Genomic DNA, 15,000 nt, shown 5'->3' on the forward strand with positions numbered 1-15,000 from the left:
ATGGAAAGTCAAGAAATTCTCATCGAAACATCGAGAAATTGTGCATATAGAAAACTCTAAAGAAAGAAAAAAAGGAGACCCATGCCATGATTTTCAAATCTTTTCTACTTAAGTAGTCTAAGTTTATCGATGAGGATAATTAATTCGGTCGTTGTGGTCGGACTCTATTATGGATTTCTGACCACATTCTCCATAGGTCCCTCTTAGATCTTCTTTCTCCAATCTTGGGTTAAGGAAGAAGGAGATATTCGCGACTACTGGCGGTTTCATTATGGGGCAGCTCATGATCTTCATATCGATCTATTATCCACCTCTGCATCTATTCTTTCTTAGCTAAACGGGTGGAAGATCCATCCAATTTGGTTATATCATGGACTCGAAAAACGGATCTGAATGTGACTGAAATGCACGATCTTCACAGGTATCACTTTTCACGATACCTAAACCTAAAAGGTGGAATAGCGATTTTCGAACCATTTCCTATAAGAGAATGGTTTCCATTACTTTGAGAAATGGATTCTATATCAAACTATAGCTATTGCATTAAAGAAGAAAAGAAACTAATAGAAGTCGAAGACGCGGAATGGTAGTGAATAGAGAAAAAGATTCTTCTGATTTTCTTGTTCCTGAAAATATTCTATCTATCTCCTAGACGCCGTAGAGAATTGAGAATTTTCATGTCTTTCAATTCTCGTACTCGTAATTGGAAAGTTACGGAAGGAGATCCATCATTTTGCAATGAAAACAACATAAAAAACTCTGGACAATTTCGAAATCAGACCAAGCGTCTTAATACATATGCAAAAAAATTCATTATTGGCCCACCATTGATTACAAGATTTAGCTTTTATGAATCGCTATTGGTTTGATACGAGTAATGGCAGCCGTTTCAGTATGTTAAGGATACAGATGTATCCACAATTCATTTAGAGTTACTTAATAGCCTATTTCTTATACTATATCTCTATCCCGTGAAATTCTCGAGCCGAAAGATGGATGCATATGCTGTGTTTCATTTTGCTAAATTATATCAATTAAATGGTATATCAATTCTATAAATTGGATATAGCAATAAATAAATCAGCAAAATTCTTTTATTTTAGATAGAAGAAATGTTTCTTCTATCTAAAATAAAAGAATGTACCCTTCTATGCAAATCCAATTTGCATCGATAAAATAAATCCAAATTCCAGATTCCAGCAGTAGATGAATAATTGCAAATTTTTGTGTGTACGAGATTAGAATAACTTCAAAATAACTGACATAATTTTTTATTTTTCCTGATCAGAAAAATACATGAAAAAGAAAGGAGGTAGAAAAATTTTTTGATTTATGGTTAAAGAAGAAAAACAAGAAAACAGGGGTTCTGTTGAATTTCAAGTATTCAGTTTCACCAATAAGATACGGAGACTTGCTTCACATTTGGAATTACACAAAAAAGATTTTTCATCGGAAAGAGGTCTACGAAGACTTTTGGGAAAACGTCAACGTTTGCTGGCTTATTTGGCAAAGAAAAATAGAGTACGTTATAAGAAATTAATCAGTCAGTTGGATATTCGGGAGAAGTAATTTAATCGTTCGAATTTTTTTCTTATTTTATTAGTAGTCTTATAGTAGTCTTAGATTTTGCATTTTGATGAGCCTCGTTTTGAGGAATTCATGGAATAATCCATTTTCATGGAAAAAAGAATAAGAACAAGGATACATAACATAAAAAAAAGAATAGATAAGACGATATTCGCCCCCCTCCTACATATTTAATTTCTTCTCCTATACAAAAACCAGCAAGACCTACTCCATTGATAATTCCATCAATAACACTGATAAAGACCCTAGTATAGAAAACATCTATATAACCACGATTATATGACCAGCTGTATATCTTTTCTTTTACTTGATCCAAAAAGCTTTTTACAAGGGAATTTAGAAAATTCAAATTCTGAAAAAAAGAATAAGTAGATCCATAGAAGATATATGCTATGAATAGACCAAGAATTGCTAAACTTACAGAAGAAATTGCATTAATGAGAAATTCATATGAATTTATGGAAGAATTAGAACTTTCCTGGAACAAGTTTATTGAAGGAGTTAGCCACTTTGATAATATGGTTAACTCCGATATTTTTTTTATTCCATTATCAAAATGGATTCCTATAGATCCAATGAACAAAGTAAAAAGCAGTAATATAAGAAGAGGAAATAGCATAGTATTTCCCGTTTCATGAGGATAGACAAAAGTGTTTTTAGCCCCAAAGGGAGTACTAAAGGATCCTATCTTATTTCTTGTATTACCAGGAATTTGGGGTATATTTTGTGAAAAAAAAGAAACTCCACCCTTCATTGTTGATAAAACAAAATCTCTATTGACTCCTTTGGATATGCTTTTTCCCCATAAGGATATTGAATACAACGAACCTTCTTTAGTACTGCTGTAATTTTGAAAATGAACACGCAAATACCCATCAAAAGTAAGTAAATATATCCGAAACATATAAAATGCAGTTAATCCTGCAGTAAAAGAGGCTATTATTCCAAAAAAAGGTGAATACAACCAGCTATTACTAAGGATTTCATCTTTGGACCAGAAGCAAGCAAGAGGTGGAATACCACAAAGAGAAAGTGTACCACATAAAAAAGTAGTTCTTGTAATTGGAACGTATTTTCTTAAACCACCCATAAGAACCATATTCTGACTTTTATCTGGTGAATATCCAACAAGAGGTTCCATTGAATGAATAACGGATCCAGATCCTAAGAACAATAAAGCTTTCGAATAAGCATGAGTGATCAAATGGAATAAAGCAGCTTCATAAGAACCTATACCGAGAGCTAACATCATATAACCCAATTGAGACATTGTAGAATAGGCTAAGCTTCTTTTAATATCTCTCTGAGCAAGAGCTAAAGTGGCTCCTAAGAAGAGTGTTACTGTACCTACTAAAGAAATAAAATTCATTATCAAGGGTAGGGATATGAAAAGAGGAAAAAGTCGAGCTACAAGAAAAATCCCCGCAGCAACCATAGTTGCTGCGTGTATAAGAGCCGAAATGGGAGTGGGTCCTTCCATAGCATCGGGTAACCATACGTGAAGAGGGAATTGTGCGGATTTTGCAACTGCACCAAGGAATAATAAAAAAGCACACAAAGTAGTAAGTAAGGAATTAATCCCATTATTAGGAATCCAGTTATTAGCTATTTTGAACAAATCCCGAAACTCTAAACTACCCGTTATCCAAAAAAAACCTAAAATTCCTAATAACAGACCAAAATCCCCTACACGATTAGTTACAAAAGCTTTTTGGCAAGCACTCGCTGCAATTGGCCGTGTAAACCAAAAGCCTATCAATAAATAGGAACACATTCCGACAAGTTCCCAAAAAAAATAAATTTGTATCAAATTGGAACTAGTAACCAACCCCAACATGGCAGTATTAAAAAAACTTATATAAACAAAAAATCTCAAATATCCTTCATCGTGAGACATATAATCGTCACTATAAATAAGAACCAAGATTCCTACAGTAGTAATTAGTATTAACATAATAGACGTAAGGGGGTCGATCAAGTATCCAAATTCTAAAGAAAAATCGTTATTGATGGTCCAAGACCATAGATATTGATAGATAGAACTTCCATTTATTTGTTGAATAGACAGGTGAACTGAGAATACCAGAGCTATACTTAAGAGTAAAATACTAGGAAAAGCCCATATGCGACGAAGATTTTTTGTTGCTGTCGGAATAAGAAAAAGTCCAAATCCCATTGACATAATAACTGGAAGTGGGAGAAGAGGGATTACCCAGGCATATTGATATGTATGTTCCATAAGAAAAGAAATAGCAATTTTTAGTTGAAATTTATAGTTCAATTTTTCTATAAAATTGTTTCCGATTCACCGAACCTATCTAAAGGAATTAAAAAAACAAAATAAGAATAAGAAAAAATACTGGAATTCTGGATTTTTCCTCATTAAAATATTCAAAAATTCAGAATGGGTTTAGTTGCTTAAATTCAAAAAGTGAATCAAAGAATTTCGTTATCTAGTTATTAGTTAAAAAAAATATTTATTAAACTACAAACTATTCATTTTTGTATTTCTTTTAAAATAAAGGAGCTCTCTTGTTTCGTAATTGATTGATTGAATTCCAAAGAAACGGAAATCCTAATGACTAGAATTCTCTAAGTTTTAGAATGTCTTGTTTAAGAGACTAATTGAATTTTACCTTCCTTCTTTTTATCTCCCCATCTTATATGGGGGCTTATCCCCCATATCATATATTTATATATGGGGTATATTTGATATATAAATTGATTTAAATGGAAACTTAAAAAACTCTTGTTTTATCCACATTAGACAAAATGAACTAAAAAAGAATTATTTCAGTATCTTTCAGTATCTAAGTATAAATACTAAGAAAAAACAGAAAGAAGGATTGATTTGCGGCAATAGATGTCTTTCACATACAACTAGAAAAAAATAATTCCCCTTTTAAATGGCAGTTCCAAAAAAACGTACTTCGATGTCAAAAAAGCGTATTCGTAAAAATCTTTGGAAGAAAAAGACTTATTTTTCCATAGTACAATCTTATTCTTTAGCAAAATCAAGACCATTTTCTAGCGGCAACGAGCATCCAAAACCAAAAGGTTTTTCTGGGCAACAAACAAACAAATAATAAGGTTTTGGAATAATCAAAGAAATTCCAATTATTTAATCTGAATGAATAATTCAGATTAATTAAAAAGTAGACTATTCTTGCAATAGGACATACAACCTCTACCTAATCTTATCCAAAATTCCCATATAAATGAGTTTAGGACTGGTAAATCATATTAATAAGAGCGTAAAGGCTTTCATTCTATAAATTTTTCTAAAATACAAAATTATTTGTAGTTAATGATGAAATTCTAATGTTCCTAAATTCTATGGCCTCTCCCAATCTCGACGATTCAAAATAACTATTATTCTTTTAAGTTAACTATTATTTTAAGTTAGCCGCCATGGTGAAATTGGTAGACACGCTGCTCTTAGGAAGCAGTGCTCAAGCATCTCGGTTCGAGTCCGAGTGGCGGCATTCTCGAAAAAGAATACAATAGATTAGAAAATGGATTAAATTCGAAATTTCCAATTTTGTAATGGGACCTTATCCTTATGCTATTTGCAACTTTAGAACATATACTAACTCATATCTCTTTCTCAACCATTTCAATTGTGATTACGATTCATTTGATAACCTTATTAGTTCGTGAACTTAGGGGATTACGTGATTCGTCAGAAAAAGGAATGATAACTACTTTTTTCTCTATAACAGGATTCTTAGTTTCTCGTTGGGTTTCTTCGGGACATTTTCCATTAAGTAATTTATATGAGTCATTGATCTTCCTTTCATGGGCTCTGTATATTCTTCATACTATTCCTAAGATACAGAACTCGAAAAATGATTTAAGCACAATAACTACGCCAAGTACTATTTTAACGCAAGGCTTTGCCACATCGGGTCTTTTAACTGAAATGCATCAATCCACAATACTAGTACCTGCTCTACAATCTCAGTGGTTAATGATGCATGTCAGTATGATGTTACTAAGCTATGCAACTCTTTTGTGCGGATCCTTATTATCCGCCGCTCTTCTAATCATTAGATTTCGAAAGAATTTCGATTTCTTTTTTAAAAAAAATGTTTTACTTAAAACATTTTTCTTTAGTGAGATTGAATATTTATATGCAAAAAGAAGTGCTTTAAAAAACACCTCTTTTCCCGCATTTCCAAATTATTACAAATATCAATTAACTGAGCGTTTGGATTCTTGGAGTTATCGTGTCATTAGTCTAGGGTTTACTCTTTTAACCATGGGTATTCTTTGTGGAGCAGTATGGGCTAATGAGGCATGGGGATCCTATTGGAATTGGGATCCTAAGGAAACTTGGGCATTTATTACCTGGACCATATTTGCAATATATTTACATAGTAGAACAAATCCAAATTGGAAGGGTACAAATTCCGCACTTGTAGCTTCGATAGGATTTCTTATAATTTGGATCTGCTATTTTGGTATCAATCTGTTAGGAATAGGTTTACATAGTTATGGTTCATTTACATTACCATCTAAATGATTACATAACATAAAACCTTTTTTCCTTTTTTGTTTGATTTGAGAACCTTCAAAGGGTTCTCAAAAATTCGAGATAGATCTAATTAGACTTTTTTACTTTTTTTTGAATTTTGTTAAAAATAGAAAATCCTATTTAGGATAATAATTGGATAATAGAGCCTCTACCCTGTCAACGGATAGCGAGAGAACTAAATCTGGATAAATACCAATTCCTATTACTGGTAAAAAGATACAGATTAAAAGAAATAGTTCTCGTGGTCCCACAAAATTTTCATTTGGAACATGAAATAGCTTGTATCCATAGAACATCTGGCGTAACATAGATAATAAATAAATAGGAGTTAATATCATTCCAATTGCCATTACAAAAGTAATTAGCATTTTTGGCATTAACATAAATTTAGGACTAGTAATTAGTCCAAAAAATACTACTAATTCTGCAACAAAACCGCTCATTCCTGGCAAGGCAAGAGAAGCCATTGAAAAGCTACTAAACATGGTAAAAATTTTTGGCATTGGAATAGATATTCCCCCCAATTCTTCGAGATAAACAAGACGCACTCTATCACAAGCCGTTCCCGCCAAGAAAAAAAGTGTAGCACCGATAAATCCATGGGATAATATTTGTAAAAGAGCTCCATTTAGTCCAATGTTGGTTATGGAACCAATTCCTATAATTATGAAACCCATGTGAGATACGGAGGAGTAGGCTATTCTTTTTTTGAAATTTCGTTGACCAAGAGAAGTTGAAGCTGCATAGATTATTTGCACCGCTCCTATTATTACCAAGCAGGGGGAAAATAGATAATGAGCATGAGGTAACAATTCCATATTGATCCGAATCAATCCGTATGCTCCCATCTTTAATAGAATTCCGGCTAAAAGCATACATGTACTGTAATGCGCTTCCCCATGGGTATCTGGTAACCACGTATGTAGAGGTATAATTGGCAATTTGACAGCATAAGCAATAAGGAAGCCAAAATACAGTAGTATTTCCAATGTTGCAGGGTATGATTGATTAATCAATCTTTCCAAATCTAATCCGGGTTCATTGGAACCATATAACCCCATACCCAGAACTCCAATTAAGAAAAAAATGGAACCGCCTGCAGTATACAAAATAAACTTGGTAGCTGAATACAGACGCCTCTTTCCCCCCCACATGGATAAAAGTAAGTAAACAGGGATTAATTCTAACTCCCACATGATAAAAAAAAGTAAAAGGTCTCGTGAAGAGAATAATCCTATTTGACCGCTATACATTGCTAGCATCAGGAAATAGAATAATCGCGAATTCCGGGTAACCGGCCAAGCCGCTAAAGTAGCTAAAGTAGTGATAAATCCTGTCAATAAAATGGATCCTAATGAAAGTCCATCGATTCCCAATCTCCAGTGGAAATCCAAAACATCTATCCATTTAGAATCCTCCTTTAATTGGATTAAGGGATCCTCCAATTGGAAATGATAACAGAATGCATAAGTCATTAGAAGGAATTCTAATAAACAAATAGATATAGTATACCACCTAACGATTTTATTTCCTTTATGAGGTAAAAAGAAAATTAATGAACCTGCAAATATCGGCAAAACAACAAGTATTGTTAACCAAGGAAAATAACTCATGATAAAGTAATAAAGACAAGATACGTTTTGACCAGAAAAGCCCATGCTCAATTATTTCGAGCACAGGCTTCTTCGGTAAAGAGGAATCAGACGATTCAAGTGGAGTTTTTTGTAACGTATCAATAAGATAGAGCCATGCTGCGGGTTGTTTCAGGCCCTAAATAAACGCGGACACTTAAAAAATCTGTTGGGCAGGCGGATTCGCATCTCTTACAACCCACACAATCTTCGGTTCTCGGCGCGGAAGCAATTTGCTTGGCTTTACATCCATCCCAAGGTATCATTTCTAATACATCTGTTGGACAAGCTCGTACACATTGAGTGCATCCTATACATGTATCATAAATTTTTACAGAATGTGACATTGGATCTCTAAATTTTCCTTTTCAACATAAAAATTTTCGATCTGGTAAAAATGAAATTAGTACTATATAAATTAGATGTATTGTAGACACCAGACGAAGCAATGGTTTATCCAAACTTTAACAAATAATTAATCCGTTTGTGAGAAAGCGTGAAAAGAACCAAGAGACTTGAATTTAAGATTTCAACAGTCATAATTATATGAATTCTACATACTAATTCGAATTAGCCAATAAATTGGGTATCATCTTTTCAATATAAATTATTGCAATATTCAAATTGTAATATCAATGGATTGTAAAAATGCAATATTCAATAAGTAAAAAAGAATACTCTGAAATAACCTACTCAAAAAATGGATATTATTAAATACTAATAAGAAAATAAGATCAGATTTCTATTCATCTTAATGTTCCGTATTATTATATATGTGCCTTTCTTTAGAGGATTCTATGTCTAATTATTCAAAAAATTAGATTGATTGATACGAGTTGATTTCCTGTTACGATGGATGGAAGAAAGAATGGATAGTCCAATAGCTGCTTCAGCAGCCGCAAGGGCTATAACAAAAATCGCGAAAATGTCTCCTTTTAATTGGCGACTATCAAATAGATCAGAAAATGTTACGAGATTTAGATTAATTGAATTCAGTATAAGTTCAAGACATATTAGAGCTCTAACCATGTTTCGGCTTGTGATCAATCCATAGATACCAATCGAAAATAAATAGACACTCAAAAAAAGTACATGCTCAAACATCATTAACTAACTCCTTATCAATCTCGATTCATTTCAATATGAGGACAAGAATTGAACCGATTCAATTAATTAGAATAGAACAATTACGCAACAAATACCTTCTTTTCTCTTTTGTTGTGTTGGCAGTAGATGGGTTTTACTAAATCAAAATTGTGATTGTTTAGTTATTTATTTTATATTTGAAATTCTAAGAATTTTGACTCATTCGAAGTATTTCTTATTGTCGAGCCATAGTAATTGCACCTATTAAAGAAACTAGAAGAATTAGGGAAATGAGTTCAAACGGAAGATAAAAATCGGTTGCTAAATGAATCCCAATTTGTTGAACGTTATTTATGAGACCCTGTTCTACTATTTGGTTTGCTCTTGTAGTCCAAAGAATTCCATACCACGACGTATCTGGGATAGTAGTCATTAGTGAAAAAGGAATAGTTATACAAAGGAGTAAAGTAAACCCATCTCCAATAGTCCAAAAATTCTTATCTTTAGACCACTCTGAGCCGTTTACAAACATTACAGCAAATATGATCAAGACATTTATGGCTCCCACATAAATAAGAAGTTGTGCGACAGCTACAAAGTAGGAATTCAATAAAAAATAGAATAAGGATATACAAACAAGAACTAATCCCAGCGAAAAGGCAGAATAAATTGGGTTGGTAAGTAATACTACTCCTAGACCCCCTAGTAGAAGAATAAATCCCCCAAATAGCACAAGAATCTCATGTATTGGTCCAGGTAAATCCATTATGGATAAGAAGAAATTTATAGTATAAAATTTTTCATGAAATGACTAAAACTAAAAGATTCAAGGAAGGAAAAAGATATTAGGATATTTTTTTGTATATGTATATAAGTTGTTAAGCAGTAGTTATTCTTTTTTCGTTATAGTTAGTAAAAATGGATTTTTCTAACAAAAAAATCCTAATACCTAGTAATCAGTAATCGTTCTTGAATTACAAGATTTTTCTTCGTCTATTTTACTTTGAGGCGAATTCCTAATTGTTTGAATTGTGTAATCTCCCATTATGGAGATTGGTAACCGACTCAAAGCAATTTGATTGTAATTCAATTCATGACGATCATAAGTAGAAAGTTCATATTCTTCAGTCATCGATAAACAATTTGTCGGACAGTATTCAACACAGTTACCACAAAATATACAAACTCCGAAATCAATACTATAATTAAGCAATTGTTTCCTTTTAATATCCTTTTCAAATCTCCAATCCACAAGAGGTAGATCTATCGGGCATACGCGAACACATACTTCACAAGCAATGCATTTATCAAATTCAAAGTGTATTCGCCCCCGGAAACGCTCCGATGTAATTGATTTTTCATAAGGGTAGTGAATCGTTACAGGTAAACGATTTGTGTGGGATAAGGTAATTATGAAACCTTGACCAATGTATCTTGCGGCGCGTATTGTTTGTTGACCATAACTAATGAACCCAGTTAGCATAGGGAACATATTCTAAATATATGTATGAAAAAGGTATGTTTCTTTCTCTTGTTTGAGAGAACTTTTGTGTTGAAAATATTCTTACTGTTATTGTATTCTTATTTATAGTGAAACTAGTTGGAAAGAAGTTGTTAATAAGAGATTGCCCAGAGAAATAGGTAAAAGAAATTTCCATCCAAGATTTAATAACTGATCCATTCTCATCCTGGGTAAAGTCCATCTTATTGTGATAGAAATGAAGAGAAATAAATAAGCTTTAGTTAATGTAATAAAGATACCTATTACCATTTCCAAAATTCCCATTATTTTATTCATTTGGAAAAATCCAAAAAAGGATATATAGGGAATAGATAAATTCCACCCGCCTAAGTATAGAACAGTTACAAATAAAGAGGAAACTAATAAATTTAGGTAAGAAACAAGATAAAATAAACCATATTTAATACCAGAATATTCGGTTTGATAACCTGCTACTAATTCTTCTTCCGCTTCTGGTAAATCAAAGGGTAATCTTTCACATTCTGCCAAAGAAGAAATTAGAAAAACTAGAAAACCTATAGGCTGACGCCAAAGATTCCACCCCAAAAAACCATATTTGGACTGTGCTTCAACTATATCAACTGTACTTGAACTGTTAGATAATCATAGTCGATGATAACATCACAGTTCCCACCGCTATTCCAAAACCGTACATGAAACCTTAGCTTCATACGGCTCCTCTATGATCAGAAAAAAAGAAAGGATTGTTTCATTTCGGATTATTCCCTGGGCGTAGATAGAATTAGGTAAGATAAAATTGATTGGAAAGCCCCAAATTAGACCAAAGCAATTCTGTCTGCTAGAATAACAAAAAAGCGCTTCCGAATTGATCTCATCCTTTATATAATAAAATTTTTCTTTGTTCGGTAATAACTTAATATTGGAATAAAACACTCGTTATAGCAATTAATAAATGGAAAGAATTGGGCATTAGTTCATGAGGAATTCCGTATGAATAGGGATAAAGGAAGGAAAGAATAAATAAAGATCCTTTTTTCTATTGCATTCCATATCTTTTGTCCTATTCTTCTTTCCCGGGGAAGGGTATACTTAAAAAAAAGAATAAAGGGTTAATTCGTTCTTGATAGCCATTTCTTTAACAAGTGAATGGGAACATACTCTAGACCGGAATCCGAAGAAAGTACTACTTGATCATTTCCACCAATTTCAAGTCTTTATTACGATTCCTTTTATGAGGAAAAATGTCTAATGATTTAGATTCTCTCATTACTAATCCTGTATGTACTTTAGTGTTTCTAATCCCTCACTAACTTTTGATGGATTGCCTTATGGTTATAAGTTTAAGTTATAGTAATAACTCAAAATATTCTAGTAATGGAATTCCATATCGCGAATCCTTTATTCTTGCCCGCTTCAAGATATGATGACTAATCAAACAATCTCAACCTTGGGGTAAAGAGTTTACACTCCTTATGTTTACTTGAACTTTTTTCTTGTACATAGGAAATGAGATTTTATATTTTTACTACAAATTAATAAGCTGTTTTGTTTCACTCATATAGCTATCTAGTTTAACTTACCAATCCGAATACAGAATAAGCAAAGGAAGATAAGCATTCAATGTATTTTAGAGGAAAAAGATCCTATTTTAACGAATCACACGTAGAGATATTGCTAGTACACAAAAAGTTAATGGTATTTCATAACTAATAGATTGAGCAGCCGCTCGTAGACCACCTGAAAAAGAATATTTATTATTTGAGCTATATCCCGACATGAGAAGACCAATAGGAGCAATACTTGAAATAGCAATCCATAAAAAAACACCAATACTAAGATCAGCTAAAACAAAACGATATCCCAAAGGGATAACTAAAAAACTTAATAAAACGGATATGATTGCTATAGAGGGACCAATGCTAAATAAAGGAATATCTCCTCGGGATGGGAGGATATCCTCTTTTAAAAGTAGCTTAGTTCCATCTGCTATAGCTTGAAGCAGTCCCAGCGGGCCAGCATATTCAGGACCAATACGTTGTTGTATCGATGCCGATATTTCTCTTTCTAACCACACAATTACGAGTACTTCTATTGTGATTCCCAGTAGGAGGGTCAAAATGGGTAGAATCCATATCAGTCCGTAGACTTCTTTTAATAATTCCGATTTCGAAAAAGAATTGATAGTTTCTACCTCTATCTCTATTATCATTTCAACGGTCAACTTCCCCCATAATGATATCTATACTACCTAATATCGTCATGATATCAGCCAATTTCATTTTTTTAACTAGCTGAGGAAGAATTTGCAAATTAATAAAACCAGGTGGACGAATTTTCCATCTCCAGGGGAAAAGACTATCATCTCCTACCAGATAAATTCCTAATTCCCCTTTTGGAGCTTCTACTCTTACATAAAGCTCTTGCTTTGATAATTCAAAATTGGGCGAAGGTTTTTTACCAAGAAATCGATATTCAAAATCATTCCATTCGGAATTCTTTGCGTTCTTAAAGCGTCGGGCTTCTAAATTCTCATAAGGTCCTCCCGGAATTTTCTCTACAGCTTGTTGAATAATTTTTATGGATTCCTTCATTTCACCGATTCGTACTAAATAGCGAGCTAACGAATCTCCTTCTTTTTGCCATTGTACTTTCCAATCAAATTGATTGTAAGACTCATAAGGATCAATTTTACGAAGATCCCATTGTATTCCAGAAGCTCGTAACATTGGGCCCGATAAGCCCCAATTTACAGCTTCTTCTCCGCTAATAAAACCGACTCCTTCAACTCGTTCTAAAAAAATAGGATTCTGTGTAATAAGTTGTTGATATTCAACAACTCCTCGTAAAAAATAATCACAGAAATCTAAACATTTATCCATCCATCCATAAGGTAGATCGGCAGCTACCCCTCCGATGCGAAAGTAATTATGCATCATTCGCATACCCGTAGCAGCTTCAAATAGATCATATATCAATTCTCTCTCTCTAAAAATGTAGAAAAAAGGAGTCTGTGCCCCGATATCCGCCATAAAAGGTCCAAGCCATAATAAGTGAGAAGCTATACGGCTCAATTCTAACATAATTACCCTAATATAGCTGGCTCTTTGGGGTATTTGAATATTCTCCAAGAATTCAGGTGCATTTACCGTTATTGCTTCTGTAAACATAGTAGCTAAATAATCCCAACGTGTTACATAAGGCAAGTATTGTATAATAGTTCTGTTTTCCGCGATTTTTTCCATTCCTCTGTGTAAATACCCTAATATGGGTTCGCAATCAATAACATCTTCACCATCGAGAGTAACGATCAGTCGAAGAACACCATGCATTGATGGGTGTTGAGGGCCCATATTGACTATCATGAGATCTTTTCTTGTAAGCGGTAGACTCATATCCTTGTTCTTATTCTTTTTTCCATGAAAATGGATTATTCCATGAATTCCTCAAAACGAGGCTCATCAAAATGCAAAATCTAAGACTACTATAAGACTACTAATAAAATAAGAAAAAAATTCGAACGATTAAATTACTTCTCCCGAATATCCAACTGACTGATTAATTTCTTATAACGTACTCTATTTTTCTTTGCCAAATAAGCCAGCAAACGTTGACGTTTTCCCAAAAGTCTTCGTAGACCTCTTTCCGATGAAAAATCTTTTTTGTGTAATTCCAAATGTGAAGCAAGTCTCCGTATCTTATTGGTGAAACTGAATACTTGAAATTCAACAGAACCCCTGTTTTCTTGTTTTTCTTCTTTAACCATAAATCAAAAAATTTTTCTACCTCCTTTCTTTTTCATGTATTTTTCTGATCAGGAAAAATAAAAAATTATGTCAGTTATTTTGAAGTTATTCTAATCTCGTACACACAAAAATTTGCAATTATTCATCTACTGCTGGAATCTGGAATTTGGATTTATTTTATCGATGCAAATTGGATTTGCATAGAAGGGTACATTCTTTTATTTTAGATAGAAGAAACATTTCTTCTATCTAAAATAAAAGAATTTTGCTGATTTATTTATTGCTATATCCAATTTATAGAATTGATATACCATTTAATTGATATAATTTAGCAAAATGAAACACAGCATATGCATCCATCTTTCGGCTCGAGAATTTCACGGGATAGAGATATAGTATAAGAAATAGGCTATTAAGTAACTCTAAATGAATTGTGGATACATCTGTATCCTTAACATACTGAAACGGCTGCCATTACTCGTATCAAACCAATAGCGATTCATAAAAGCTAAATCTTGTAATCAATGGTGGGCCAATAATGAATTTTTTTGCATATGTATTAAGACGCTTGGTCTGATTTCGAAATTGTCCAGAGTTTTTTATGTTGTTTTCATTGCAAAATGATGGATCTCCTTCCGTAACTTTCCAATTACGAGTACGAGAATTGAAAGACATGAAAATTCTCAATTCTCTACGGCGTCTAGGAGATAGATAGAATATTTTCAGGAACAAGAAAATCAGAAGAATCTTTTTCTCTATTCACTACCATTCCGCGTCTTCGACTTCTATTAGTTTCTTTTCTTCTTTAATGCAATAGCTATAGTTTGATATAGAATCCATTTCTCAAAGTAATGGAAACCATTCTCTTATAGGAAATGGTTCGAAAATCGCTATTCCACCTTTTAGGTTTAGGTATCGTGAAAAGTGATACCT

At 33.1% G+C, this 15,000-nt stretch overlaps 12 protein-coding genes and 1 non-coding gene across 13 annotated transcripts; 4 read left to right on the forward strand and 9 right to left on the reverse strand. All coding sequences in view use genetic code 11, as the record gives it.

The window, feature by feature from the left end:
* Positions 1-1,332: 1,332 nt before the first annotated feature.
* Positions 1,333-1,569, forward strand: rps15 (ribosomal protein S15). Its single transcript has one exon. The coding sequence runs from the start codon at positions 1,333-1,335 to the stop codon at positions 1,567-1,569; it is 237 nt and encodes a 78-aa protein (YP_008815796.1).
* A 106-nt stretch (positions 1,570-1,675) lies between these two features.
* ndhF (NADH-plastoquinone oxidoreductase subunit 5) lies at positions 1,676-3,826 on the reverse strand. The gene has a single exon. The coding sequence runs from the start codon at positions 3,824-3,826 to the stop codon at positions 1,676-1,678; it is 2,151 nt and encodes a 716-aa protein (YP_008815797.1).
* Positions 3,827-4,493: 667 nt separating this feature from the next.
* On the forward strand, positions 4,494-4,673 carry rpl32 (ribosomal protein L32). The gene has a single exon. It carries the CDS (start codon positions 4,494-4,496, stop codon positions 4,671-4,673), a length of 180 nt encoding a protein of 59 aa, YP_008815798.1.
* A 319-nt stretch (positions 4,674-4,992) lies between these two features.
* Positions 4,993-5,072, forward strand: trnL-UAG. The gene has a single exon. It is a non-coding gene; the product is annotated as a tRNA-Leu (tRNA).
* A 77-nt stretch (positions 5,073-5,149) lies between these two features.
* Positions 5,150-6,112, forward strand: ccsA (cytochrome c heme attachment protein). The gene has a single exon. It carries the CDS (start codon positions 5,150-5,152, stop codon positions 6,110-6,112), a length of 963 nt encoding a protein of 320 aa, YP_008815799.1.
* Positions 6,113-6,240: 128 nt separating this feature from the next.
* On the reverse strand, positions 6,241-7,737 carry ndhD (NADH-plastoquinone oxidoreductase subunit 4). The gene has a single exon. The coding sequence runs from the start codon at positions 7,735-7,737 to the stop codon at positions 6,241-6,243; it is 1,497 nt and encodes a 498-aa protein (YP_008815800.1).
* A 119-nt stretch (positions 7,738-7,856) lies between these two features.
* psaC (photosystem I subunit VII) lies at positions 7,857-8,102 on the reverse strand. The gene has a single exon. The coding sequence runs from the start codon at positions 8,100-8,102 to the stop codon at positions 7,857-7,859; it is 246 nt and encodes an 81-aa protein (YP_008815801.1).
* Positions 8,103-8,556: 454 nt separating this feature from the next.
* ndhE (NADH-plastoquinone oxidoreductase subunit 4L) lies at positions 8,557-8,862 on the reverse strand. Its single transcript has one exon. The coding sequence runs from the start codon at positions 8,860-8,862 to the stop codon at positions 8,557-8,559; it is 306 nt and encodes a 101-aa protein (YP_008815802.1).
* A 214-nt stretch (positions 8,863-9,076) lies between these two features.
* ndhG (NADH-plastoquinone oxidoreductase subunit 6) lies at positions 9,077-9,607 on the reverse strand. Its single transcript has one exon. The coding sequence runs from the start codon at positions 9,605-9,607 to the stop codon at positions 9,077-9,079; it is 531 nt and encodes a 176-aa protein (YP_008815803.1).
* A 183-nt stretch (positions 9,608-9,790) lies between these two features.
* Positions 9,791-10,333, reverse strand: ndhI (NADH-plastoquinone oxidoreductase subunit I). Its single transcript has one exon. The coding sequence runs from the start codon at positions 10,331-10,333 to the stop codon at positions 9,791-9,793; it is 543 nt and encodes a 180-aa protein (YP_008815804.1).
* Positions 10,334-10,426: 93 nt separating this feature from the next.
* Positions 10,427-12,533, reverse strand: ndhA (NADH-plastoquinone oxidoreductase subunit 1). The gene is made up of 2 exons: positions 11,988-12,533; positions 10,427-10,966 (listed from the first exon to the last, which is right to left on the reverse strand). Exons 1-2 carry the CDS (start codon positions 12,531-12,533, stop codon positions 10,427-10,429), a joined length of 1,086 nt encoding a protein of 361 aa, YP_008815805.1.
* Position 12,534: 1 nt separating this feature from the next.
* Positions 12,535-13,716, reverse strand: ndhH (NADH-plastoquinone oxidoreductase subunit 7). Its single transcript has one exon. The coding sequence runs from the start codon at positions 13,714-13,716 to the stop codon at positions 12,535-12,537; it is 1,182 nt and encodes a 393-aa protein (YP_008815806.1).
* A 134-nt stretch (positions 13,717-13,850) lies between these two features.
* rps15 (ribosomal protein S15) lies at positions 13,851-14,087 on the reverse strand. Its single transcript has one exon. The coding sequence runs from the start codon at positions 14,085-14,087 to the stop codon at positions 13,851-13,853; it is 237 nt and encodes a 78-aa protein (YP_008815807.1).
* Positions 14,088-15,000: the final 913 nt, after the last annotated feature.

This window comes from Setaria italica, plastid (genome assembly GCF_000263155.2).
Source record: "Setaria italica plastid, complete genome".
Lineage (NCBI taxonomy): Eukaryota > Viridiplantae > Streptophyta > Magnoliopsida > Poales > Poaceae > Setaria > Setaria italica.